This window comes from Aphanomyces invadans (genome assembly GCF_000520115.1).
Source record: "Aphanomyces invadans strain NJM9701 unplaced genomic scaffold supercont1.7, whole genome shotgun sequence".
In the NCBI taxonomy this organism is placed as follows: Eukaryota; Oomycota; class Saprolegniomycetes; order Saprolegniales; family Verrucalvaceae; genus Aphanomyces; species Aphanomyces invadans.
Window position 1 is genome coordinate 8,576 of NW_008580152.1, and position 24,035 is coordinate 32,610.

At 55.6% G+C, this 24,035-nt stretch overlaps 5 protein-coding genes across 9 annotated transcripts in view; 3 read left to right on the forward strand and 2 right to left on the reverse strand.

Annotated features, from left to right (window-relative positions):
- Nucleotides 1-2,764: 2,764 nt before the first annotated feature.
- Nucleotides 2,765-5,367, reverse strand: H310_04310. 2 transcript variants are annotated; one of them, XM_008868613.1, is made up of 10 exons: nt 5,250-5,367; nt 5,169-5,193; nt 5,083-5,090; nt 4,760-5,009; nt 4,569-4,679; nt 4,295-4,514; nt 3,941-4,239; nt 3,561-3,884; nt 3,303-3,506; nt 2,777-3,248 (listed from the first exon to the last, which is right to left on the reverse strand). In XM_008868613.1, the coding sequence occupies exons 1-10, from the start codon at nt 5,324-5,326 to the stop codon at nt 2,829-2,831; spliced, it is 1,938 nt and encodes a 645-aa protein (XP_008866835.1). In that variant the 5' UTR covers nt 5,327-5,367; the 3' UTR covers nt 2,777-2,828. The 2 variants fall into 2 exon arrangements, with proteins under 2 accessions (XP_008866836.1, XP_008866835.1); XM_008868614.1 differs by having other exon boundaries at nt 2,765-3,248; nt 4,760-5,090.
- Nucleotides 5,368-14,884: 9,517 nt separating this feature from the next.
- Nucleotides 14,885-17,460, reverse strand: H310_04311 (hypothetical protein). Its single transcript, XM_008868615.1, has 9 exons — nt 17,349-17,460; nt 17,261-17,285; nt 17,196-17,203; nt 16,873-17,110; nt 16,707-16,817; nt 16,399-16,642; nt 15,672-16,345; nt 15,415-15,612; nt 14,885-15,366 (listed from the first exon to the last, which is right to left on the reverse strand). Exons 1-9 carry the CDS (start codon nt 17,444-17,446, stop codon nt 14,962-14,964), a joined length of 2,001 nt encoding a protein of 666 aa, XP_008866837.1. The 5' UTR covers nt 17,447-17,460; the 3' UTR covers nt 14,885-14,961.
- A 1,165-nt stretch (nt 17,461-18,625) lies between these two features.
- Nucleotides 18,626-21,036, forward strand: H310_04312 (hypothetical protein). Its single transcript, XM_008868616.1, has 9 exons — nt 18,626-18,740; nt 18,802-18,826; nt 18,886-18,893; nt 18,948-19,206; nt 19,255-19,356; nt 19,412-19,649; nt 19,688-19,894; nt 19,936-20,294; nt 20,343-21,036. Exons 1-9 carry the CDS (start codon nt 18,679-18,681, stop codon nt 20,973-20,975), a joined length of 1,893 nt encoding a protein of 630 aa, XP_008866838.1. The 5' UTR covers nt 18,626-18,678; the 3' UTR covers nt 20,976-21,036.
- A 172-nt stretch (nt 21,037-21,208) lies between these two features.
- H310_04313 (hypothetical protein) lies at nt 21,209-22,807 on the forward strand (the record flags this gene model as incomplete). Of its 4 annotated transcripts, none has more annotated exons than XM_008868619.1 (6): nt 21,209-21,426; nt 21,483-21,626; nt 21,669-22,157; nt 22,210-22,352; nt 22,394-22,474; nt 22,529-22,807. In XM_008868619.1, coding segments are annotated over 6 exons (1,276 nt in total), but the record flags the coding sequence as incomplete, so codon positions are not given. The 4 variants fall into 4 exon arrangements, with proteins under 4 accessions (XP_008866841.1, XP_008866840.1, XP_008866839.1 ...); XM_008868618.1 differs by having other exon boundaries at nt 22,394-22,460; XM_008868617.1 differs by having other exon boundaries at nt 22,394-22,807.
- A 277-nt stretch (nt 22,808-23,084) lies between these two features.
- Nucleotides 23,085-24,035, forward strand: part of H310_04314 (hypothetical protein) — a gene marked incomplete at both ends in the record, with an annotated part of 1,878 nt that continues 927 nt past the window's right edge. The window contains 3 exons of the mRNA XM_008868621.1: nt 23,085-23,487; nt 23,532-23,702; nt 23,752-23,967. Of these exons, the coding sequence (XP_008866843.1) occupies nt 23,085-23,487; nt 23,532-23,702; nt 23,752-23,967 (790 nt within the window). The remainder of the gene's footprint in view (nt 23,488-23,531; nt 23,703-23,751; nt 23,968-24,035) is intronic.

A 24,035-nucleotide genomic window follows, 5' to 3' on the forward strand; every position in this document is an offset into this window, starting at 1 on the left:
GAACTGCCTTGGATCAAAGCACGGATGGATTGGGACGGCCAATCCATCTCCGCACTACGTGAAGAATCGTTTGAATTTCCTCCCATACAACTGCATCCATACACTCTACAGGGCGATACGTTCTGCCCCACTGCACCACAAATAGATGGCTGTCTGCCGTCGCCACGATTTATCGTGTCGTCGTATGGACGAGCGTGTGCAAATTGCCAAAAAGTCGTCCGATGTCGAGGACATCTCCAACAGGGAATAACCTTGACGTTCTCAAGTACGCCAGACCGCCCGTCTTTCGTGAGTATTTCCTTCCGCCACCATGTCGTCGCTGCCGTGATTTTGGAAGCGCCAAAAATCGATTACGGAACTTACTTCATATAGCCCCCTTCTCGCAATTCTGGCAGCGTACCGCCCAGCACCAAGTTTATCACCCGAGGCGATGGTAGCCCAGTTGAGTTTCCTTTCCTCCACGACCTCCAGGCCATTTGCTGCGGCATGGTCCACGCATGCTGTGCTTCATACAGTCATTCGCACGACCTGTGCTGCACACAACGTCGATCCTTTTGTCTTGTTTCCAACCGAATGGGTACATGTGAAGAGTGCCACAGCAACGGAGCCGATGGCGCGTTTTGGTCGACAGCTTCCAGTGGTGCGAAATCCTCCTATTGTCTATTATCGATTGCATCGAATGTGCATATTTACTGCGTCGATGCTGGGTGCTTGACGTATTCACAGGTGTTAGCTGTACCAGTGGTGCATGCAATGGTAGTTGCCAAGGCGGCGTTGGACTTGCTCGATCGAGGTGCAGTCGGCAATCGAGACACTGCGTGGCTTGCTCAAATACTCTCCAAGGTTGCGACGGCTGTGGGGGAATCCGGCGTCAGTGTCGTTGGCGCAATTGCTGAGCCAACTAGTCGCGGATGGCCACGTAGTTTGCGTTGGAAATGTCCCTCGAAGTCGTTCGACATGTACATACCCGCACACGGCAACTGAGCGGCGCGACGCCGTGGTTTGAGTACAAGTTCATGGCACACAGTCGAGACGTACGTGTGGTATCGTTTTATCGTCCTTCGCTGTGTATCATCACACCGCGTGACAATCCAAGCGCGACATCGTAATGAAGCCTTGAAATGTGAAAACTTTCGCTGTGCCCCACGAAATACGCCGCCACGTCGAATAAATACCATGCGTCCCGAGCGCCACCAGTCGCTCATTCGTACAAAGGCAGCTGGGTCACGACATCGACATCCACGTTGTATAATGACTTGTCCTTGGTCACTCGGTCGCAAGGGCCGACCTTGGGCTATTGCGGCACTCTAGGCCAGGGCATCCCAAAACCTTTACCCATGAAACCCTCTCAACTCGCACATCAATTCCACCTCGACAATTGCTGGTAATGCCATGTGACCCACAACGGTTTTTGCCTCTTTGTAAAATTCCATCCGAGCTGTCCTTGTCGCCGACGTTGCCGTTCGAGTTGGTCCTAGTTGGCGTCTCCGCGGGTGTGCCGCGTTCCGAACGGAGATAGTTCGATATCGAACCTCCACGACCTAGGCAAAGACATTGCAACCTGCATAGCTCTCGACCACGTTCAGATCGTTTGCCGACCCTCAACCACAATGCAACGACAGCCTACCGCCTCTCCATGACCATGCATCTCAAGGAATACTCGTCGACAAGGACGACTTGCATGTGCTCCCACGAGGACGTGATGGACACGTCCGCAACACAAAGGTGGCTAGGAGCCCGCACCCGTCCAGGAAGACGCTGGCGACGTTCGAGTTGCATTCTTGCCTACGAAATGCTCAGGTACATAGCATCAAATACTAATAAGCCAACGTTGAGATTGGTTTTTTCCCCCTTGACAACACTCAACTGAAATACCCCAACAGGTCGCAGTGACAGAATTCAAAGTGGAAATGCGTTCCTGCGTTGGTTGTGTCCACGAAATGAACTGTGGTGGTGATGCAACGAGTGAAAATCCTACCCATCGCAACTCCAAGGACGCCACGTACCCCAAATAGATTTCGCACGGATGGTCTCGATGTGCACATGAATCCTGACGTCGCATTTCTACTGGGAAGGACCCGTCCGAGTTTACGTGCTTACGATTGCAACTCTACCCACGCCATGCAGTTGATAGCTCGTCGTCGCTCAAGTGGAATTTAGACAGCACCAGTCCGGCACAAATTTGAAACCAATTCTTGCACACCTACCTAGTTTTGGACTTGGAGCATTTGTGGTGTGCCATCCATCACGGTTTCAACATATCTTCCTCGCCTTCGTCTTTCAGCTTGGCTTGTCCTACAGCACCAACATTGAATCGGACTAGATGGATAGCATGGACACAATTCCCGCTGGCGCAATCGGTTTCCGCACAGAAGACGTATCTCCTCCATGCACAGGGAGGGACTCGATGCGTCCATCCATCGCTGCATCTCGTATCGCTGGGGTCGCGACTTGTCGACAAATCCTGACGTGATTGCATGGATGGTCCGACGCCCTGCTGGACGGGGGGCCATGCGACTGCAAAATATCTGCGATTTCAATGGATTGTGAAACATACTGCGATAGCAGGTAGCCACGAGCAGTACACAACCGTGTGTGTGGTGGCAAATCACTAACAAATGCAAGCCCAATGAGCTTTCAGGCGGGGGGATACGACCTACGTGGATTGGGGTCGTGCGAGCCAGGAACCATCGACAAACGAGAGCACTGTAGCGAAGTTGCGTCAAGATCATCACGAACGTGTGGAAGAACCAAGGCAACGAACGAAAAAAGTCGAGTGGTATTCACTGGCGGCATCTGCTGTCTTCACAACGCCTTAACGAGTCTTTTTATTTGCATGGGGCGTATCGAAAGCACACATTTGCACTCGCTACTTCTTTGTCCGTGTTATAGCTGGCATATCGCTCGGTAGCGGAGAGCGTTGCAAAGTCGACAAGGGCGTCGTCGGAGGCGCTGGACAGGGCCGCTGTTCCGACTGCCAACGACACAGTCAGCGCCGACTGGTCTGGCGCGAGCTGCAGCATGACTGTGACACGGCTGATGTTTGTTTGTTGAGCCCATGGCCAGCTGAACACGTCGACGCAAACGATATCTTCACCCAGCTTTCGACCAATGTAGTCGCCGTGGAGCAAGCCGGAGAGCTGGGTCATGCTGCTTTCGCCGTTCGGGAACACTCGAAACACCCTCGGCGTCGAGTCCAGGATGAATTCAGACCACATCGTGTTATACGCCATCAAGTCGGACTTGATCTGCACCGCGTTCGGTCATGCCGATGTTTTTTGGCTCGAAAACGACGTAGGTACCTGCAAGACGTGGTCGTCGACCAGCCGCACCTGAAACGAATACCCCATCGTGAGGCATCGCAGGAATGTGGCCAACGAAAAATCCAACTCGGGGGACGTGGCCGCCCCGTACACGACCGTTACTGTGGTATGGTACATCCATCGCCCGTCAAATTTGGACGAAGCTGCCACGACGGCGCATGGGATGGAAGCTGCGTTGCCAGCCTACGTCGGTGGTCAAGACGAGTCGACTGGGGAAGGCGGGGCGTTCGTCACCACCATGTAGACTTCTCGAAGCTGAGCGACAAAGTAGTCGAACCCGGGCGAATTTTGGTCGGAGGCGGCCGCGTCGTTCAGTCCCTTGATGTGTCGCTCGAGCGAGTGCAGCTCGCGCACGTGGGTCGCTGTTTGCAAAATCGTTTGAGTAAGTTGGGCCATGGTCATGCCGACGGGCGCGAGCCGCGTCGATAAAACGTGATGCGTGCGCTGGATCCACTCGAGAAATGCTTGATGGAGAGTGTCTCGGTCCAACAGGTGGATCGCATTGTCGGAAAAGAACGAGGCGTGCTGTTGCAACGACTCGAACGTGAGTGTTGACAGCGCCTGAAATGTGTCAGACTGTTATCGACGACCAAGACCTCGACGCGGCGAGGACGTACCAGGTCAAAGCAAAACGAGATGAGAGACGCGAGGTTTGAGGTAATCGTCGACTCGGCCGCGACCGGTCGAATCGTTGTTGTCGGCACACTCAACGCTCGTGTGCGGTCGGGAGGCAATCCCAGCGCCGCTGCCATCGGCTGCAGCAGCCCGTCCACCAGGCGATCGTTCAGGGTCGGCAATTGCGCCGAGAAGAAATGGATGGACGGGACCGAGACAAACGCGATGAAGACACTCAGGTGGCGCTCCATCGCGGTCGGCTCGTCCAACGGCCCGTCCGCCCTTGCCGAACCAGACACATCTACCAAACGCTTCAGATCACGTCGTCCCTGATACCGGTCGACTTTTTCGCGTACGCATGGACGTATGGATGACATGCTGCTGCCGCTTATTGTTGAACTCGCCTTCGCAGGCACAGTCGGACGAGGGAGGCGGCGTCCGGTCATGCTGCGGGCGATGCTTCTGGCACACGTAGCACGCGCGCCGATACGACATGACGATGAACGGCGGGGATGCCGTCGACTGGACGACGCGGAACTTGGTGGTATCACCACCAGCGTACTCGACGACATAGCCCTGCCAACCACACGCAAGAGAACTCAGTGACCACGGGAAAGCGACCTGCCGTACCACGAGATGATGCAAACAAGCTCGGTGCACCTGGTTCGAGGACCCGACCCACCCGTAGTGCCATCCCAAACTATTGTTGTGGTTCAGCTGGAACACCATGACGTGTGTACTCTATACGTCGAGATGCAGCACCCGTTGGAACGACCGCATCAAACACGGTTCGGTGTGTGTGTGTGAAGCGCGGACAGTACCTCGTTGTGGTACGAAATCTGGCTCGGCATCCAGTCCCCTTTAGGGTTTTGGATCGACCGGCAGCTGCCCAGGATGAGCTGAGCATCAAACACATCCCCGGCCTCAAACACCCTCGTGTGGGCCTCCTGGAACCGCGCGAACGCCAACAAGTTCGTTTGCAGCAGCGTATTGACTCCGACCAGCTTCAGATCAATCGATGTCGAGCAAAACGTGCCGTACGAATGGGTCGGACAACAATGCGGAAAGCACCTATGCAGCACACACACACACACACACACATCACCTTGCCCGTTGGCTTGGCACGGACTGTGCGATGGAGTACCGAATAAGCTACAAAGAGAGAGAGAGAGGCGCGGCATGAGTCTCACGCGTCGTCGTCGTGGGCAGGACGGACGGTGAATCGTTTACCTTGAGGCTGCCGGATCGATGCGTTCTACAACCCAACGCCATGTCAAAATGCCGCGAGTCCGTTTCGAGATCGGCATGTACCTGAGGTACTTGTGGCTGAAGAGGGCGTTGTGGTCGTGCGTCGTGCAGTTGGTCTTGGTGAACGCGAGCATGACCATTGTGCAGCGAGGAAGTCGCCACCACCACGGGGACGTTGGCGATATATGCCGAAATGGCCAACACGCCAATCAAACCCCATCACGTCGAAAAAAAATCAACCCACGAAACGCGACAGCCCCATCCCCCCCCACCACCCACGCACACCTACTTTGCCCTTGTCACCAGTCACGTCATGCGTCCCACGCGGTGAGTTTCTGACGTTGGCGACGAGCTAATTCAGATTAGGCGACGATGGGGCCGATGGATTTGTGGTCGGCAAATGCTTGACTGGGAGCCGCCGAACTTGCCGCGTGTTGACGTTCGGGAAAGATTGGAAACGATTCGTGCCAACACCATGTTGGAACTGTCGTGTTGGGCTGCTGCACGAATCGTCCTAGCACGAGCGGGGTTGCCCCGGGACGAGTCGGCCATCGTGGAACCCTTGCGTGGGGAATGCACTCGCCGTCGAAATAGCTGCCGAGTCGACACAGCTCGGCTGCATCGAGGTGAGATTCCAGTTGATACGTCAGCGTTACACGGTCGACCATCCAGTAAATCTTTGGAATGGAGTAGGAAGGACTAGAACGGTGGAACTTGACTGGCCATTTTCGCCTGGCAGTGGCATTGCATTCTGGTTCAAATGAAGCTTCCATGTGCATGGCCCGATCGTGTTTTCTCTGGGTGGGGGGCTCGTGAGATTTGAACGAACGTCAAGATCGAGCCATGCCACGACCGGATCATAGCTGTGTCGGGCGGCATGTCGTCGTCCTCAGGTCTCCAACCAGCCTACCAATGTATCGATCGGATAGAGGTTTGCGACAGCGGGCTTTTTGTCGTTGCGCTCGACATGGTGCGGCGTCTCGAGGAAAGAGTGCTGCCGGGCGCCGTCGACGTCAAAACGAGGACAGTCCGCCGAACACCGCATTGTGTCCGTCCGAGAAATCACACACGTTGGACTCTCTCCTGTCGAGTGATCTCGTCGTACATGCTAGGCACGGCGACATGGTACGGGAGATCTTTTGTGACGGCGCCGCATCGTCTTTCGATGCGGTTGGGTGGCGCCGCTGCAAATTTCGTCGGACGATACACGTATGTTTGAAAACGTACAAAAATCCACGACGCTCGTGGAAACCATCCCCCCTGGAAAAGCGCCACGCGCTGGTCGAAAAACTCCACGTCGACAACTCCATGTCACGTGTCCATGATACCTGATTTCGCTTGAAAAATGTCCGATAAAGTATGCAGTATGCACACAAGTCTGCCTGGGCAACGTCATGGAGCGAACACAAGCTGCAGCACGTGCCCCGCGAGGTTCTATTTGAATGTGGCGTCCATTTGCAAATGTGCAGCAGTTGATTGAACGCACGACGGCAGCGTCGACATCGTCCACAACGAAAGGATCCACGCATGACGTTGACCTCTCCATCGCGCACATCGCATCATGCGACTTGAGGTACCGACGACGGCATTTTCACCAAATGAGCATCGACGTTGTTGTCATCGCGGTTCAGATTTTTTTGCATTGTCGGATCGAATGGTGGATGCATGCTTCCACTTGCCCAAGTTGGCATGTTGCAATGTGGTTGCGTTGAAAGCAGCCAGTGCGATTTTTTCGTGCGAGCGGTCGGTTGGTCATGAACCCATCATTTCGCCAAGGGCTAGGACGCTTGCGCACTGGCTGCATTTGGACATGAGAAAAAAATGGGCCTTCGTGTTCCCGGTCAGTAGAAGATCGCCGCATTGCCGCATCGATTGTGTTGGGATTTCACTGCACTGGCCGACAAATTCGAGCAAAATTTCCCAAAGGACAAACTGCATTTCGTATTCATTGCGCGAGCCGACTAGCCAAGATCGAGTGGATGGCTACTACAACCCTCGAGTTTGAACGAGATGGTCAACTTGAAAGCTCATGTATTCGGCGGAGTGCCACGTTATCCAAGCTCCAACTCACCCGCGTCGCCAGTCGTCGGCATCCACAAGATATCGATGCGAACGAGGAAAAATTATTACGAGGGAAACAACGTCTACAAGGTCGAGAATGCGAGTTCAACGAGGTAGGCTCGGCCATCCATCTTTGCGCTCGATCCACACTGATTAAATGTACATACTAGAGAGCTTGGGGGTGCATGGCACGGTTTGTGAAAGAATACTGGCGAGTCGTTGCAAGAGCACGTAGTGGCGCGAGCGTCATGATGGATATCGCGGATTTCGTGCAGGGGCATGCTTCTTGCGTGATGCCCACCCCCATGACGAATACGCGACGACTCGTGGTGCGGGCGTTGCAACGGAGAAAGACCACAGGCCACAGGAAACCACCCGTACACATGCGATCTCCATCGCACCAAAATTAACTTCCCCACTTGTGTGGCCAAGGGCTTGAAATCTCAAAAATTAAACGTAGGATGCTGCTGGCCACCACGTGCCCAACGATGGGCTTCAGAATATGCGGTAAACTCACACGGCGACGCGTGACATTAATAGGGCGATGGAGCGGTCGCGTTTGATGTTGAGTTCATTTCGCCTGAATGGATGCAAAATTCGCGGAGCCGACGACGGTGCTGTTTGTTCTGTCGATGTTTTTTTCAACCCGCGAGACCTGTTTGGATTTCCCAACAAATTTCGTTGCCACCGCTGCCTCAGGCTGCACCAACTGAAGTGCTTTTCGGCTGTGTGGTCCGAAGCGTGCCAAGGCATCGCGGTTGATGGCCCCGTCAACGTGGTTTCCAAACACGAGGGGTACGGTTGCGTTTGTGAGGGCGTCAGGTCCTTCGTGCCATCCTCGGTGGATTTGTCGCTTGGACAAAAATTTTCAATGCATCCCACGTGGAACTTTCGATCGCCTGATTGAGTTGGCTACAGTTGACGTCGACGGAATGCTTTCGACGGCTGCTGGGGCACATCACGGATTCAAAACAACGATGCATCTATCGTCGTGTCGGGGCAAGGGCAGCAGTTGTGGGGCGGAGAGCCACTCGACAAGCGATGCGTGGTCCAGACTAGCTGTTTCGCGATAGACCTTTCGGGCGTGCTAATTTCATGTTTGAACGAAGGATCAGGACTGCTATGAAGGCCATCTTGTTTACACCTGTGAACTTGGTGCCCAGCGGACAAGTAGCAACGGCGATTCCACAGACCGACGAGGCGTCAAGGAGAGGGCAACGACGCCGTTTTGTCGCATCGAGGGGGAATGCCGTCATGGAGGTCCATGAGTCCCCGTCGTAACGAGACGTCACTGGACCAAAGAAATGTCACGCCAGGCATACATCTCACCATTGTGACCTATGGTTCCCCTCGCGGAAATCGGACAACAGATGACGAAGTTGAAACGAATCGGAACACTGGGCGAGTTGTCGGGGAATGGCGAGTGCGACGACGTGGGCGGAAGGCTGTCTTGGCTGCCTTTCTCGCAGTGCCTGTGGGTATACCTCACAAACAAGAAAGTGATGTCGCCGGCCTCGTGCGTTTGAGGCCACAACTGGTGGCTCGCACCATGTCAGGGAGTGTGGACGTCAGCGCTCCACCCATCCATGGACGGCTATAAGAAGGAAGGGGGTGTATGCTTGCAAGTGAACCTGTTCGTCCATCGGCGAGCCCTGGAACTGGGGGACTTGCAGCGACAGCTCGTCGACGTCCATGAGTGATTCGCCCTCCATTGCCAGAACTTGAGCAAACGAAAGTTTACCGCAGCTTCGGTGACTCTGCGGTGGACAGGATTGCCAAGAAAACAATGACCGAAGGGGGGCGAACTGGACGGCTCGCACAAGGAGAAGTGGATCGAGATGTTGAACCGAAGCAGATCGACGACAATCGATACGAGAGTGGAAGTCTGGTCGCCCCCTCCTGCAAAGTCTCCCATATTTTCACGGTCATGTGGATGGGGTTTCGTGAACACTGTCGAGGGTTCCCTGCCTTTCACCCACTCGGCTTTGAAGCCAGATTCGACCAAGACGACCATTCCAGTTGCACAAGTACATTTAGTGATGCGGCCAACACCGACGACGCGTTCGACTGCCCAAGATCGTGCACAGCATTGCACAAGGGGGCCGACTATATCGGTGCACCCTAGTTATGTCACCGAGAGGGTCAAGCACAGACGAGGCACCGACCCGACCAATCTACTCTTGCAGTGCTGCATCGCTGCGACCATGGGGTGTGAGGTGTTGACGACGTTTTGAGCAGTAATTCCCAAGGCAAGCATTCGTCGGAAGCTCATCCTGGAACAGTCCATTCATTCACTCAACGCCATGAAAAATCGCAGGTTGCTCCTAACTAGCTCGAGCCAGCGGCACGAGTCCAACAAAGTCGTCCGTACGACAACGCTGCCATCAAGCTCGAGCCACCCTTTGCATTTTCTATTGCAGAACGCGATCACGCCGTCTTGTGGATGCAGCGTTCAGCATATAGCAAAGGCCCAAACACGCATCAACCAAGCGTGGAAGCAATGAACGAGTCGAATGTGGCGCTCGCCCCACGCGGTGATTTCGCGTGAATCCGACACCGAGTTGTCGTTCAGTGCCCTGGCACCCAGCGATCCTTGCCAGTGCAGAACTTGCTCCCCTAGCCAACGCCACCCCCATGGCTCGCGACACTCAATGCACTTGTTCCCCCCTCTCTGATTGTGATGAAGTTGTCGCAACGAAACCAAACATATTTACATTTTCAATCGCCATGCAGAACCCACTTGGATCTTGTCGATATGAACTGAATTTTTGGCCGCCAGCACCACGCGACCGCCGTCGAGTGTGCCGCCTCGCTTCTGCGCCCAACCGTGTTTTGAAGTCGGCCTCATGAACCAGCGGGGGCTCCACAAGTCGTCCATCCGTAGCTCGCACAAACTGCCGCGACGAACCGCTCAAAAACGATGGAGGCCGTCCATGATCCAAAGCACTTCTTGGCCATACGTGGCCCTCTGTTTGTCCGCTTCCCTCTTACAGGAACAACGTCGTGTGCCTCGCGAATCGTTCAAATTCGCGCCAGCCATAGTATTTCGTGGATTTTTGGAAAATCGGGAGCCGGTCAGATACAACAACATGGTCAGGGAAACCACCGACCAGTGGACGGTTTGAAAAAACGAATTGAGCCGAGTGAGGAGGACGTTGGACTGTGTGAGGCCGTGCAATCGGTCCGCAAACCTTTTCAACAATGAAATGCGCACTCGACTACATACTACTTGAACACGTCGACGTTGAAGAGAATTGTCGAGTAGGCAGTGTCGCGGTTGCTTTGTAGATTTTGTTGCTGGGGGGGGTGGATTTCCCTGGTCACGCCACTGCTCTACACACTCACGAGCACGAAAGTGTGGCATCGGGGCATGCAGACGGGGTAGCATGGCATGTCGTTTGCGCAGCAATTCCATGTGTAGAGTGCCTGACGTGGTTCGTGGAGGTGTGCCGATTCACTGTTGCATCGACAGGACGACGCGCTTGGACCTGGTGCCTTTCGAATTCCAACTTGTCCGGCGGAGGCGTGGTGAAAATTCGTGCTTAAAAACTTTTACAGGGGCGTTGGCTTTCACCCCGGTCTTCTTGATGCAGTTGTTCGTACCCCGCGGGATCACTTTGTGCTGTTTGTTGGTCCAGGCAACGCGAGCAGGCGATACCACTCGCATGCGCAGCGCCGTGCAGAAAACGCGGATGCGAATTTTGCCCACTGTGGGCAATTCTGCTTCAAATCGACACCTTGCTTTGACATCATACAATGGCCCCACGGATATGAAATGGAACGTCCCAGCGCCGCTTGAGAGCGGCTGGAAAGCCAAGCACGGCAGCAGCAAACGATCGCGGTGGCAAAAAACCCCGCAGAGGACGACACTAGTGCGCGACGTCGGGTTGCATGTTGCCTGTTCGAATGTCGTCGTCCTTTGGGTTGGCCAGACGCGACTTTGACACCACCTGCCCAGACGCTCGTCGCGATGGGTTCAGCGATATTATGGCAGCCTCGACGGACATCGATCGGGATGCAGCTCATTCCTTTCGCGCATGGCTCATGCACACCAGCTTGGGTCCGCTGCGAAACGGACCCGCGACCTTTCTCGACGCTCGTGTATGCAGTTGACGAATCTGCCCTGTCCCGATGGACACGGCGATGTGGAAGGCTGTCTGGGTTCGCTTGCACATCCCACTCCGAGCGAACCTCGCCGGAGAGGAGGACGGGTGAACTCAACAAACACGTGCCTGTCCAAAGGTGCGTATGGTATCGTCGAGCGAGATCGCCGCGCGACGTCGAACAATAAGCCCCGCGTGCATCACGGACACTTCAACTTCTCGCATGACAGCGTCCCGGCGCCCTGCTACCTGGTGTAGCTGGGCGCCATGCTGACGAGCCACGCACGACCTGGGCAGTCTGCGGTGGTCGGTGCAGCTATACACGTTGGAATCGTACTTCTTCTCGTCGCATGGCCAACGTCGTCGGGCTCATGCACAATGGCACCTCCATGTGGCGCGGAAACGTCGGGCAGCGGCATAACCATCTTCCCTCAGAGGTAGTACTACTTGGGAGTGAGCAACTTCGACGGTATGGCGTTCGTTCGACCGTCTCCGTGCTGGATTGGATGCCGCCGCTGAGGTTTTCAACCATGTCATGTGCGCGACAGGGCTCGATTTCGTGCATCTCGTGACACAACCAAGAGGCTGTGGAGCGAAGAGATCGTCGCCGCCCCTGCCCCCAGCTCGTTGGTATCATGCGCCTGAATCTTGTGACATCGGCTCAATTGCTCGTGTGATGGCACACCGCAGCCTGGCCGGCATGGAAACATGCGAGCCAAATCTTTCACGCGGGAAGGACGAGTGATCGCCCAAACGCCCGACTCGACGCTCTCTTCGTTTGTCGAAACAGGACGCGTTTATTCAACGCCACCAGGCTGGAAAGATTGGGAGGTGGGAAGCACGCGGCGGCGACGAACCGTCCCAATTCCCCCGCCGCCGACGGGATGCCCATGTGGACGCTGTCGAAATCTCTATCGTGGTCCTATTCCTCCACTGGACCACCATCGCTCTGCGGGGGCTTCCAACCACTTGCGATAGAGTATTCCTACCTTCCTTGCATGTGTGAATCGTTTGGACAGAGGCCACATGCACGAACGTCGAACGAAATCCATCACACGTCCAGCGGCCGAAATATACCCCCCATTCGATCATACTATCCCGTGCTTTGACAAGGGAAGGACCAAGTCGATCCATCCATATATCGCACGACGTCATGCCGTCGGATTCATTCAGTTGTTCACGTTTGTGTGAATCCATCACGGCTGCGGCATTTCCTACACTCCATACCTCCGCGCTTTCCTGTTGGCGCATGGCAAGTCCGTGGGTCGATGCCTAACAGGTGTCGAGAGCATGTCGGACGAGTGGCGCGGAGGCAGTCCTGTTGGCACGGGGATGCCGTTGGACGGTCGAGATGCTCGAAGCGAGGCGACTTGCGTCCGCCGCCTACCTCGACGGTTCCAAATATGACCAGCGCGCCGATCCAGAGAGAATACATATTCCCATTGACGGCGCTGCCCACTTCCCGCAAAGCGCACGGCCGAATTCGACTGCCACAGCAGTAAACCTGTCGACGACATTTGCAGCGAATACGTCCACGCAAGCGTTCCGACTTTGACCAACATGCGAATCGCATCACACTCTGCGGCCGCCGCGCCGACGAGCGACCAGACCACATAGGGGGCACATCTGAAACATGGGTAGATTTTTTGAATGCAACGATGTAGAAGCGACACACAACTTGGAGCCATGCCTACCTCCCGTTGAATGGCCTTCCCTGGAGACACAAACAGCTTGTATTCCCTGGCATGGCTATCTTTCGTGCGTTGTCTTGGAAAGGCATTCGTGGCTGCCATCACACGTCGAAACGAACCGGCGTTGGAGTGGACGGCGCGAACGTGCCTCTGGCCATCCTCGTGTGTTCTTGACACGAACGATGACGCACGGACGCTTGATCGACAATCAAACTTTCGTCGCGGATGATTCGGATGCCCGTGGTGACGATAACATGACAGAGTCGGAAACGACGATCTGTTGAACGTCATGCATGCATTGGATCGCGTCTGAAGAGCCACTTGCGCGTCGCCGCCCGAGATAACGCATTCGACAACACGACATTTCCCGACCGGTCCCCAGGACGGGAAGTTGCTGACGCCGGCCGTCGTGGCCACGTTTCACATCGTGGATGATTGTTGATCTGAATTATTTCGCCTTTGTTACCGGGAGGTATGTCCAACTCGTGCGCGCGGCACAAGTCCCGAGTGTTGCCCGTGCTGCGGTATGTGTGTCGGATCGACGCAAGTCCAGGTCAAAGTGCCGAGAGATGTCGAAGGACAGCACGGGCGGCAAGTTTCTTGACATCCAGACGCCAAACGTCGTCGATGCGGGCTCTCTTCCAGTCAATCGCCTTAAAACCAGAAACGTGGACATGTCGGCCGGTCATGTCGATGCAAGCACCTTCGTTTCGACGAGTTCCGGCCGTTGACTGCATTCGCGAGTTCCGCCGTCGGTCGTGGCCATTTGCGCGTTCTTACGGACATTGCGAATTCCGTCGTGTGGCACAGTCTGAACACACCGGTGCAAGCTTTAGGACGAGCCCTCGATGTTGCGGGCGGCGGGGTGTCTCGTCACGCCAGCATTCCACACACCCTTGCCAGCGTCGAGAACAAGATCGCTACAACACACATCTCACCATGGCCAAGGGATGCCCCGTGGAATCGCCGCTTGAATGGAGCATATCTCCGAGCGGTTTCAACGTATCAGGTTCTGGAGAAGTGTATGCGGCTCCACCTCTGTCTTATAATATACTGTACGAATCCATGTACAGTGATCTCATAACATTTGCACATTTTTTCAAATATAAACTTTTCCAGGTTAGCAACTACAAGAAGACCGATGCTGCCTTGTCCAAACGCCCCCAAGACCTTCCTACCAAGTTATTTTTCACGGGGTATAAATTTATACCAGGGTGCAAACGTTGAAAGATCACTGTATGAGAATATCTCTCGAAATGGACTCGAATTTCCATGGAATGGACTCTGAGAAGCGTGGTCGAAAACGACGCGGCCGTCGAGCGGTGAAATCCGCCGTCGGGGTGTCGGAGGCAGTAGGACGTCTTTACCAAACTGGCAGCACTGGCTTGAAGCACGTGGCGCCGACCAAGTTTTTCCCAAGGTCGGACAACGCATGACAGCGATATGGTATGCGATCGCCATGTTCCGGAATCGTCGTGGATTCGTTCAACTTGCCGACGGGCGGGTGAAATCTCTTCCTCCACCATGAAAAGACACGGACAATCCACCACACGGCGGTGCACCTCTGGCGTTCGCGCACCCGGTCCACTGACAGCGACGGCAAAGGCACAAGCTGTGCCACGATCCATATGGGCGTCCACGAGCCAACTGCACCTTTCCTCCGTACACAAGTAAACATCCGACGTCGCGAAGTCGGTTTCGGGTGCGCGGCGCTCGGGGCAATCTTTTGGTGGGTGTGCACTTGGGTGTTGTGGGTGCAGCGGACCTGTCTACCGTTGCTTTGCATTTCGCCGCTCGGAACGTTCCGAGGCACGTTCCGACTTTGCCGTGTGGAAGCGGGATCTGAACATCTCACCGTCGTCGACTGTGACGTTATTCGACACCACGTGGGTGACACACATGACGGAATCGACGCTAACGTCACTTGACGCGACTGTATCCAAATTGAAAGCTCGCGACCGGCGCTTCCTTGTCCATGGCATACGTGGCATATCGCTGCAGGGCGTTCATCGAAGCGTAGTCGACTCCTCGAGCTCCCTCGGCCTGGCCCCACGACACGGTCGCCATGAGCCCGGATTTGGTTGGGGACAGCACGACACTGACACGGGACACCTTGGTCACGGAGTCGGCGCTTGGCCAGCTCAAAAAGTCGAGCGATACCATGCCCGTCGACGGCGAGTGCTGGCCAATGTAGTCGCCGTGGGAAAGGCCAGCGAGGCTTGTCATGCTGCTCTCGCCATTCGGAAACACCCGAAAGACCCGGGGCGTGGCGTCCAGGATAAACTCGGACGGGATCGTGGCAAACGGTCGCAAACTCGACGTGATCTAGACCACGTCGTGGTTTACGTGATACCAATCAAATGCACGGCTTACTTGGAGGCTGGTCGACGTGTGGTGAAGCGTGAAGGCGTAGCCCATCGTGATCCACCTCAAAAGGGTCGGCACGGAGATGTCCATGTCTGGCGTCGAGTTCGCATACACCAGCGACACGGTCTTGTCAAAGAGAAACTGGCCGTTGTATATGGATGTCGCCGCGCCAGCCACGTCAGGCATCGGTCCCGCTTCTTGCGCCTGCGCCGAGCCAAGTCAACCTCGATCCGTCATCAAACTGCAGATTTGATACAACACACCATAAACACTTCGCGCAGCTGTGCGACGAAGTAGTCGAACGCATTGTTTGTCGTATGCGAGTCGTCCAGTGGGTGGGTTTGCTGGTTTTGAACCGATCTGTGGAGTGCGTGGAGCTCAGGGATGTGGGTCATGGCATCCTGGACGTGATTGACCAGCTGCGAGATCGTGAGGTTGAGGGGAAGGAGTCGTGTCGTTAGTTGAGCATGGATGCTGCCCAGCCATGTTTGGTATGCTTGATGGAGGGCGTCGCGTTGGAGGAGGTGGGGGGTGGCGGCAGCGAAGGCAGCGCAAGACTGCCGAATCGATTCAAACGTAAAGAGGGACAGGAGCAGGTCGATGGCAACGGATTGCACGGACATGAGGGACTTGACAGTCGTTTCCTGGGACGGTGACGTCGGCCGGAGAAACGTCGGGAACGCCATCGTTCGCTTCTGGTAAGCGTTGAGTCCAAGCGAGACGCCGAGAGGCTGAAGCATGCTCTTGACCACACGCGACTCCAGCGCCGGAAGATGGCAGCCAAAGAAGTGAACGGATGGAAGCGACACGAATGCGTACAGAATATGCAATTGGCGCTCGATATCTGACGACCGGGCAATGTGGACGGACGGCGTGAGGAGGGGCGGCGGGGGCGTCGACGGGAGGCTGCTGTTGCTACGTTGTTGTTTCGACTGATCTAGAGGTGCAGATGAGAACAAAGTGGAGCGTTCATGTCGTGGCGGTCATTACAGGGCAGCGTGTTGGAGGGGTGGTGCGTCTCGATGTTAAACTCGCCTTCGCACTCGCACTGTAAGCTTTCCATGTTGACGTCATCCCCATCGAGGGGCTTTGTTCCGAACGTCGACGTCCGGTGTTTCTGGCAAAAGTAACACGCCCGGCGATACGACATGACGATGAATGCCGGGGATTTGGTCGCATGCACCACTTGTAGCATTGGTTTGCCGTGGATTGTGACGTGGGCAAAGATGTAGCCCTACGAAGGGGACAGCAATGTGGGGTCCCCGCTGCTTCGTCGAGCTAGATCGACGGCGACGCACCACGAGCCGATGGGGACAAGTCCGATGGGCCTTGGTTGACGTGCCAACCCACCCGTAGTGCCACCCGAACGTATTGTTTTGGTTGAAGTGGTAGATCGTTTCGTTGCGCGCCTGGATCACGAAGACGCATGTCACGAATCGTGTGTGGACGATGAACGAATTGCACCTCGTGGTAGTACCGATACACCGACGGAATCCACTCGCCTTTGAGGTTCTCCATCGAGCGCGTGTTGTTGACGACAAGTGTGGCGTCGATGACATCGTTTGCCTCGAGGATGCGATCCGTTGTGGGCTGGAAGTGGACGTAGGCGACGTCGTCGTTGGAAGCTCCAGTGACCTTCAAGTCGATCGACGTCGAGCAAAAGTTACCGAACGAGTGGACGGGACAGCAATGCGGGAAGCATCTGGACAAAGAACGATCATTCAGATCACGACCAGGAACTCGCCGCAGCGTTGTCCTGCGCATCACGACGTGTGCACGATGCATACCTAACGAGCTAAAACAGACGCATGTGAGTGCAAACGCGTCCGCGTCGGCCCGCTTGTCAACGTACCTTGAGACTGCCGGCGCGATGAGTCCTGCTCAACACAACGAGCGACGCGTGAATCGACGGAATCCACGCACCGTCGGGTGGTCCTTACCGGAGGTACTTGAGACTGAAGAGAGGCTCGGTGCACGTGCAGTCCTCCTTGGCGAACACGAGCGCCGGTGGCGACGTCACCGCCGTCGACTCTGTCATGGGCACGCACCAAAGAAAGATGCGACCGGAAACATTGTAGTATGGGATATTGTATCCCCGTTCATCAAATATACTGAAATCAAGACAATCTGGACAGGCCGAACGAAAAAGTGAATTTTCGCTGATTAGAGGTGCCTGCTCCGTTCCATGGAATGGCATCGTTCCCCCCCGAATTGGGGACTCGCCAAGCCGTTGCGGAAGCACGCCGTGGCCTACCGACTCGACAAACCATTGCGGAAGCATGCCGCGTCGTCCGACATGCAATCGGGACGTCGTCATCGTCATCGCAGTCGTCCCAACGGCCCGCTCGACGCGGATACACATGCCCACGGTGACGTCGGAACGGCGATGACGATAGGATGATCAAGCGCAGTGACTTGAGCGTGCGTCTGCACTGCCATCTCTGCATGTGCTGTCGCGGCACCCACTGAGACCGACCGCAGGTAACCTTGACCTTCCCGCATACGAGTGGCCCAACGTCACAGGGCTGAAATGATCCACTTGATTGGATGAAAGTGTGCAGAAAGGACCATATTAAACGTATATTATCCAATCAGTGCAAACGAACGTGATCGAAACGCGCCACGTCCAATATGTGGGATTCGATCGACGAACACGATGACGAGACATCTTAGAATCCCGTCGCGTGGGAACATACACTATTCTAAGATTTCATCTCTTGAAATGTATGTACATCACACTATTTCATGGCACTCCCATGTACACCTGCGGGAGCTGGACGCAATCCAGCGGTCTGCGACGACCGCCACCGCCATCATGGGAGTCCATGATGCCGTGAGAAAACCGTCGCGCTCCCCCCACGTCCTTATGTCGTTCAGAGATCATGCTGCGCAGCACGCGCGGTTGTGGGTGCGTTCGTGGATCTCAGTCCGACCACGCAGGCTGTTTTCGTTTTTTAGTGTCGTGGAGGAATTGCAGTCGGAGGGGGGACATGTCTTCCGATCTTATGATGGAGGGGCCACACGATGCGAGGCAAGGCAACCGCGGCGGTGCCACCCATCGGTCCGACGACTCGACGACTGAATAGCACCATGTATGCGGTCTCGATGCGGTTGGGCATGTGTTTGCACCCATCGGTCGAGGGGCGTTCAAATCAGAAGGTTGATTGACGTCGGGCGGCGATTGTCGCCCCTCCGGTGTGGACAGTCGAGACCGAATCACTTCTGCATCTCGTGGAGACTTACCAGGACGCATCAAGACGGCCGGCGACGATGGAGTTTGTGAAGGAAGGATGCCACTGCAGCCGTCCTGTGTTTGACCCCAAGTACCTCAGGTAACACGGTCGTCGTACCGCCGGTCGGATGCTCATCGTAATGTGTGTATGGAACGAACAGAACCCACCGCGCAGGCAGCGTCAAGGTACGTTCGACGACTGCGATGCAGCTCGAGAAGTCCTCATGTGCACGATGTGTATTTAGTTGATTAGGTACACCGCGACGCCGTCCATTCGCTCTCCGTCTTGAGCGCTGTGTCCGAGCAGGTGCTTTCCCCATTGCTGCCCGACCCACTCGTTTGCCAACTTTTGCACATCGTCGATCGCGTTGAATGTGGCCGTCCCGGACGGACTTGACCCTCGAACGGTTGCCTTCTTGAAGTTCCAATCCACCACCGATCCCGTGCACGAATGCGGCGATCGCATCCAGGGCATCACGGACATCCGAACTTCCGACAACGTCAAGGGTGAATGGATTCCCAGCGAGACTGCTCCAACCGTTAGCACGACACCCAACGGCACAAGAGTACACTTGTCATGACCAAAGTATGGCGGTAACTCGACCCCGATCTAGGTCGCGACATTTCGCTTCAATCACGTTCACAATGTTGGGTGGCACTACGGGTGGATGGGAACGTCGACCAAGGCGCATCGGACATCTCCTCATCACTTAGTGGTAAATCGGCTTGCTCTTCCACTTGAATGCATGGACCTTCCCGTCGACGTGCTAGGCATATGTGGTCCGACCCTTCGACCCCACGTCAGCCAAGTCGTGGGTTGTTGAAGGAGTGCTTACATCACCATCGTTCATCGTGATGAGCTACCGGCGGGCGTGCTACACGTGCCAGAAGCATCGAAATACGGACGACAAGACTGCCGTGTGCGAGTGCGAAGGCGAGTTCAACGTGAGTGCTGCTGCCCAGGCCAACCTACCGCACCAGACGCGTCCACTCCATCCAACCTCGCATGGTACGCCTTGGTCACGAACACCCTTGACCAGAATCCAGGGGATGCCATGTCTTGGACGATGGAGAATGATCTGCGAGCTGTCTTTCGCTTCATCCTGGACTCGCCCATCCTCGTTTTCAGCCGGCATTTCCAAGCGATTGAAAAGTGTTTCATTCAGCTGGTCCTTGGCCACCACCCACAGCCGAGGCCGTCGATCTTGGCCGGGTTGCTCGAGTCGTCCCATCCACACCATCCTCCATCAACAGGTACGGTCGACAGTCGTCCGCGATGTCCTCACGTTTGCCAGGAACGTGGCAAGACGTCGAATTCGATCGGTTGGTAGGAAGCGTCGTGGAATGCATTGTGAACGGCATGACAATGGCATTATCGAGCGACCATCGCAGCCATTTTGCGCATTATGCTACCTTCCTCTTCGACAAGCCTGCCTTGATCGACTCGTACAACCACTGGATGCAGTCGTGGGCAACGCGCCTGAATCACCGCCTCGCCTCGTCGTTTCAGACTTCCGTGGCGGAGATTGCCCGCGCCGTCGCGCAACGACTCACGCCATCGCGGCCCAACATGGACGGCGATGAGGAACAAGACTCGTTCACGCAGTCGATTGGGGTCGAGTACTTTGTCGCACAGCTCCGAGAAGTCTACTTGGTATGAACCACTTCCCACGTCGCATGCTTCGTTTCATGGCTTTGAAAGGGAAAAGCGAACGAGCTGCTCCAGAGCTCCAGTCGCAATTCGAACACAGGGCTCGATGGTCTTTGGAGCTTCGCCCGCATGACACAGCTCACGGTGGCCCGACAAGGCGCGGCGGACCTGTCGCTGGTTACCGTTCTGCGATGGATGAGTATGCTCTACGTGATGGATATCGGCGCCACGACGACTGAAACGGGGCCCCTGGCTTTGCATGTTCGGTCGCCAGTCCCGCTCTACGACACAATTTGGTCGACTTTCACACTGGACGGCTCGCCGCGAATCTTTCGGGCGTTTCCAAATGGAGAGAGCACGATGACCAATATGTCTGGTTACATCCATGGAGACTACGTCGCGTATGCATTGCCCTCGACCCAAGACACCACCGTGGAGGTTCAAATCTTCAGCTGGCCGCTGGATACGGCTCTGGCGTACGTGACCCGATGTCGAGTGACCGTCGTGCAAGGATCGCAGCAGCTGTCCCTCGACATTCAAGTGTGTCGATTCCCTGTGGAAGCGTCTCTGGACTGGTCCACCATGACTTGCATTGAGCGGTGCAGCCATCACCGCCGAGACCTGGAAGCCGTGGTCGTTCACATGGGCCTTCTCTACCTTCCGTTGCAGCGGCCATTGCCGTGACAACGAATATAGAAATCTAGACATAAAATGTGAGAAAATAGACGAGAAAATTTGACTGATGGGCAACTTTTGTCGAATTTTAAACCAATGAAGTCTCGTTATTTCAGGGAGACTTGCCAAAATCAAGCAACAAATGCAAGATCACAACAATTTTGAGCGAATCGAACCACATAAATCAGTTCTTTTCTACCAATCAAATATTCGAACCCGAGCCACCTGCATTCCAACATTTGCATGCACGTCTACTTCAGCGTGGATCAGCGCCTTCACGGCGTCGGCCCCGTCAAGTACGCATGGGATCCGACTGGAAACTTCCTCGCGTCCACGGGAAGCTCCCGCGTGGTGCATATCTTTGACCGACGCGGGGAGCTCGTGGATCAAATCGTACCGCCGTCACCATCGATCTGCACACATGTGGTATGGAGCAATTCTCGTGACCACAAAGTTCATGGTACGATCTTGACTTGTCCTTGTGATGCGTGGGGGTCACTCAACTTGACAACGCAGGGCTGACCTTGGCGGTGACACAAGCAAATTCGTCAGTGCTGGTGCTGTGGTCCGCGTCAACGCAGACGACGCAGCACGTGGACGTCGGCGTGAAGGAGATCACGCTGCTTCTGTGGAACAAGGGGAAGAGCACAACGATGGAAGGTACATTTGCCTCCATGCGATTCATTACTCATGCATGTCCAGGCGGCGAAGACAACAGCGTGCTACTGGCCATCGGGACGTCAAAGGGCCAAGTGGTGTTTTACGACATGGACGACCTGGCAGCGCGTGCGCCGTCGCAGCAGCGTGTGAACGTTCGAACAGCGCTGAGCAAACACAAGAAGAAGATTTTGTGTGGCGATTGGAACTCCCAGAACGAGTTCGCGTTTGGAAGCGAGGATCGGCAGGTGTCGATCTGTTACGGCAAGGACGGGTCCGTCGTGGACCAAGTCAAGATCAAGGCGGCACCCGTGGGCATCCAGTTTGGAGGGCGGCAGTCCAGTGGCGTGAAGCGCATCGTGAGCGTTAACATGGGCCGCGAGACCATCTTGCTCTACGACCTAAACGAGAAAGATAACGCGCTGGAGCTAGCATTCCAAGCGCGTTACGGCGACATTGTCGACTATCGGTGGTTCGGCGCCGGGTACATCATTGCGGGATTCTCCGTCGGGTATGTCGTTGTCATTTCCACGCGTAAGTTTTGTCGTAAACGTGGGGAGATGGACTTTGTTGCCTCGATGGGTAGACATGAACGAGATCGGGCAAGAGCAGTACTGCGCCAAGTTCCACGACAACTGGTTGCACGCAATCTGCTACAACGAAATCAACGGCATGGTCGCAACGTGCGGGGACGCATGCATCAAGGTCGTGCGCATGGTCGATTGGAAGGTACCTTGGTCCAGGATGCGCGCGCTTGACGCTTCGTGCAGGAAATTGCGGTGGAGAGTTTACATCGCGACGCGGCAGCATTTGACGACTTGAATTGGACAGCCGATGGTCGGTTGCTCAGCGTGAGCTGTCAAAACGGATGGCTGCACCATTTTAAACTCGTGCACATGGAACAGGCGTGCGCGGCCTTGGACCATGCGGCGCTACCGTCGACGGCCCACTTGGTTGCCGCCATCCTCACCCCGTTCACCCCCCCTATTCTCGTACTCACTGTGTTGTCCATGGTCGGGTGCATCACGTTCGCTATGTCGTGGTCGTTGGACGTCCCCATATGGCAGCTATTGCAAGCAATGGTCGGGTTGGGAGTTCGACTGTAATTCCAACAAGCACAAATGTGGAACTTGCTGCTTTCAATGACGAGTATTGAGCGAGCGTCAATGGTACATAGCGCATCGAGAGACCCCATCCACAGCGTTTTCATGCCCGCATCGTCCTCGCTTCCATCCATTCGTCATGATCGCGAGCCGTGGAATTGCAAAATCCGCGAAATCCGTGGACTTTTGACGCCGGCATCCGGATACAAGACACCGTACATCGTACATTCATACAAAAGCTCCGATAGAGAGTACAACCTACATTGCCCCGCTTCAACGTCGTCAACGGATAATTATCCGGATTTCTGGATCGACATGCAATATCCAGGACAGTATCAAACTTGCGGCGGCGGAAGACATGGTGCACAAGAACACGCAGCAATCGTACGGCACGACGAAGCCCGGCGTGGCGCTCATGCATCAAGCTCAACAAGCACACCGCTCCAACGATGCAGAAGCGTCCCGTGTCATCCACATCGCCAAGAACGGCCACGCATCGGAAGCACACTTGGACAATGGAGGGCATATCAAGAGTGCGGTGTACGGGGGACTCGACGGCATCATCACGACGTTTGCGACCGTGACGTCCGTCGCAGGGTCTGGCCTCCCGCACTCGGTGATCCTCATCCTCGGGCTAGCGCACTTGGTCGCGGATGGCCTGTCCATGGGGATGGGCGATGTCTTGTCCAGCCAAGCCGAGATCGACCTCGTCCACCACGAACGCGCCCGCGAAATGTGGGAATTTGACAACTTTCCTGAAGGTATTTCCGTTCGAGGTCTTGATCGACACTGCCATCGTGGACAGGGGAAATGGACGAAATGGTCGAGCTGTACGAGAAGAAGGGGATTCCGACGCACGACGCCAAGCTGGTCGTCCACACGCTGGCCAAGTACAAGGAAGCATTCGTTGACATTATGATGGTGGAAGAGCTCAACCTGATGCCGGTCGACGAGGACGAGAACCCGCTCATCGGAGGTGCGTGTGTCTGCAGTCGATCCGCGTCAACCTACGTCGTCCTGTGTAGGTCTAGTAACGTTTGGATCGTTCATGTTGTTTGGCGCGGTGCCGCTGCTGTCGTACTTGGTCAACCTCGTGCCAGGCATCCAATTTTCTGGCGAGCAGGCACTGTGGGGATCGTGCGTCCTCACGGCCCTCACGCTCTTTCTCTTGGGCGCTGTCAAGGTGATGACTCTCCATGGGCTGCTGCTGCTGCTGATACTGTTTTGTACAGGGTCAATATGTTGGCCAAAAGTGGTTTGTGTCGGGGTTGTACATGGCGGTGAACGGGACGGTCGCGGCCGGCACGGG

Excerpts from the sequence above, each read along its gene's own strand:
- H310_04310 (XM_008868613.1), bottom strand. The coding sequence starts at position 5,326 with ATGGTCATGCTCGCGTTCACCAAGACCAACTGCACGACGCACGACCAC. Across the intron at positions 4,240-4,294 it reads TGTCATCCATACGTCCATGC|ATGTGTCTGGTTCGGCAAGG; the intron begins GTACGCGAAAAA and ends AGCGTTTGGTAG. Across the intron at positions 3,885-3,940 it reads TCTCGTTTTGCTTTGACCTG|GCGCTGTCAACACTCACGTT; the intron begins GTACGTCCTCGC and ends GACACATTTCAG.
- H310_04312 (XM_008868616.1), top strand. The coding sequence starts at position 18,679 with ATGGAGTTTGTGAAGGAAGGATGCCACTGCAGCCGTCCTGTGTTTGAC. Across the intron at positions 18,741-18,801 it reads TTTGACCCCAAGTACCTCAG|AACCCACCGCGCAGGCAGCG; the intron begins GTAACACGGTCG and ends TGGAACGAACAG. Across the intron at positions 19,650-19,687 it reads ACTCCATCCAACCTCGCATG|GGGATGCCATGTCTTGGACG; the intron begins GTACGCCTTGGT and ends ACCAGAATCCAG.
- H310_04311 (XM_008868615.1), bottom strand. The coding sequence starts at position 17,446 with ATGACAGAGTCGACGGCGGTGACGTCGCCACCGGCGCTCGTGTTCGCC. Across the intron at positions 17,286-17,348 it reads TTCAGTCTCAAGTACCTCCG|GACTCATCGCGCCGGCAGTC; the intron begins GTAAGGACCACC and ends TGTGTTGAGCAG. Across the intron at positions 16,346-16,398 it reads CCCCTCCAACACGCTGCCCT|ATCAGTCGAAACAACAACGT; the intron begins GTAATGACCGCC and ends CTGCACCTCTAG.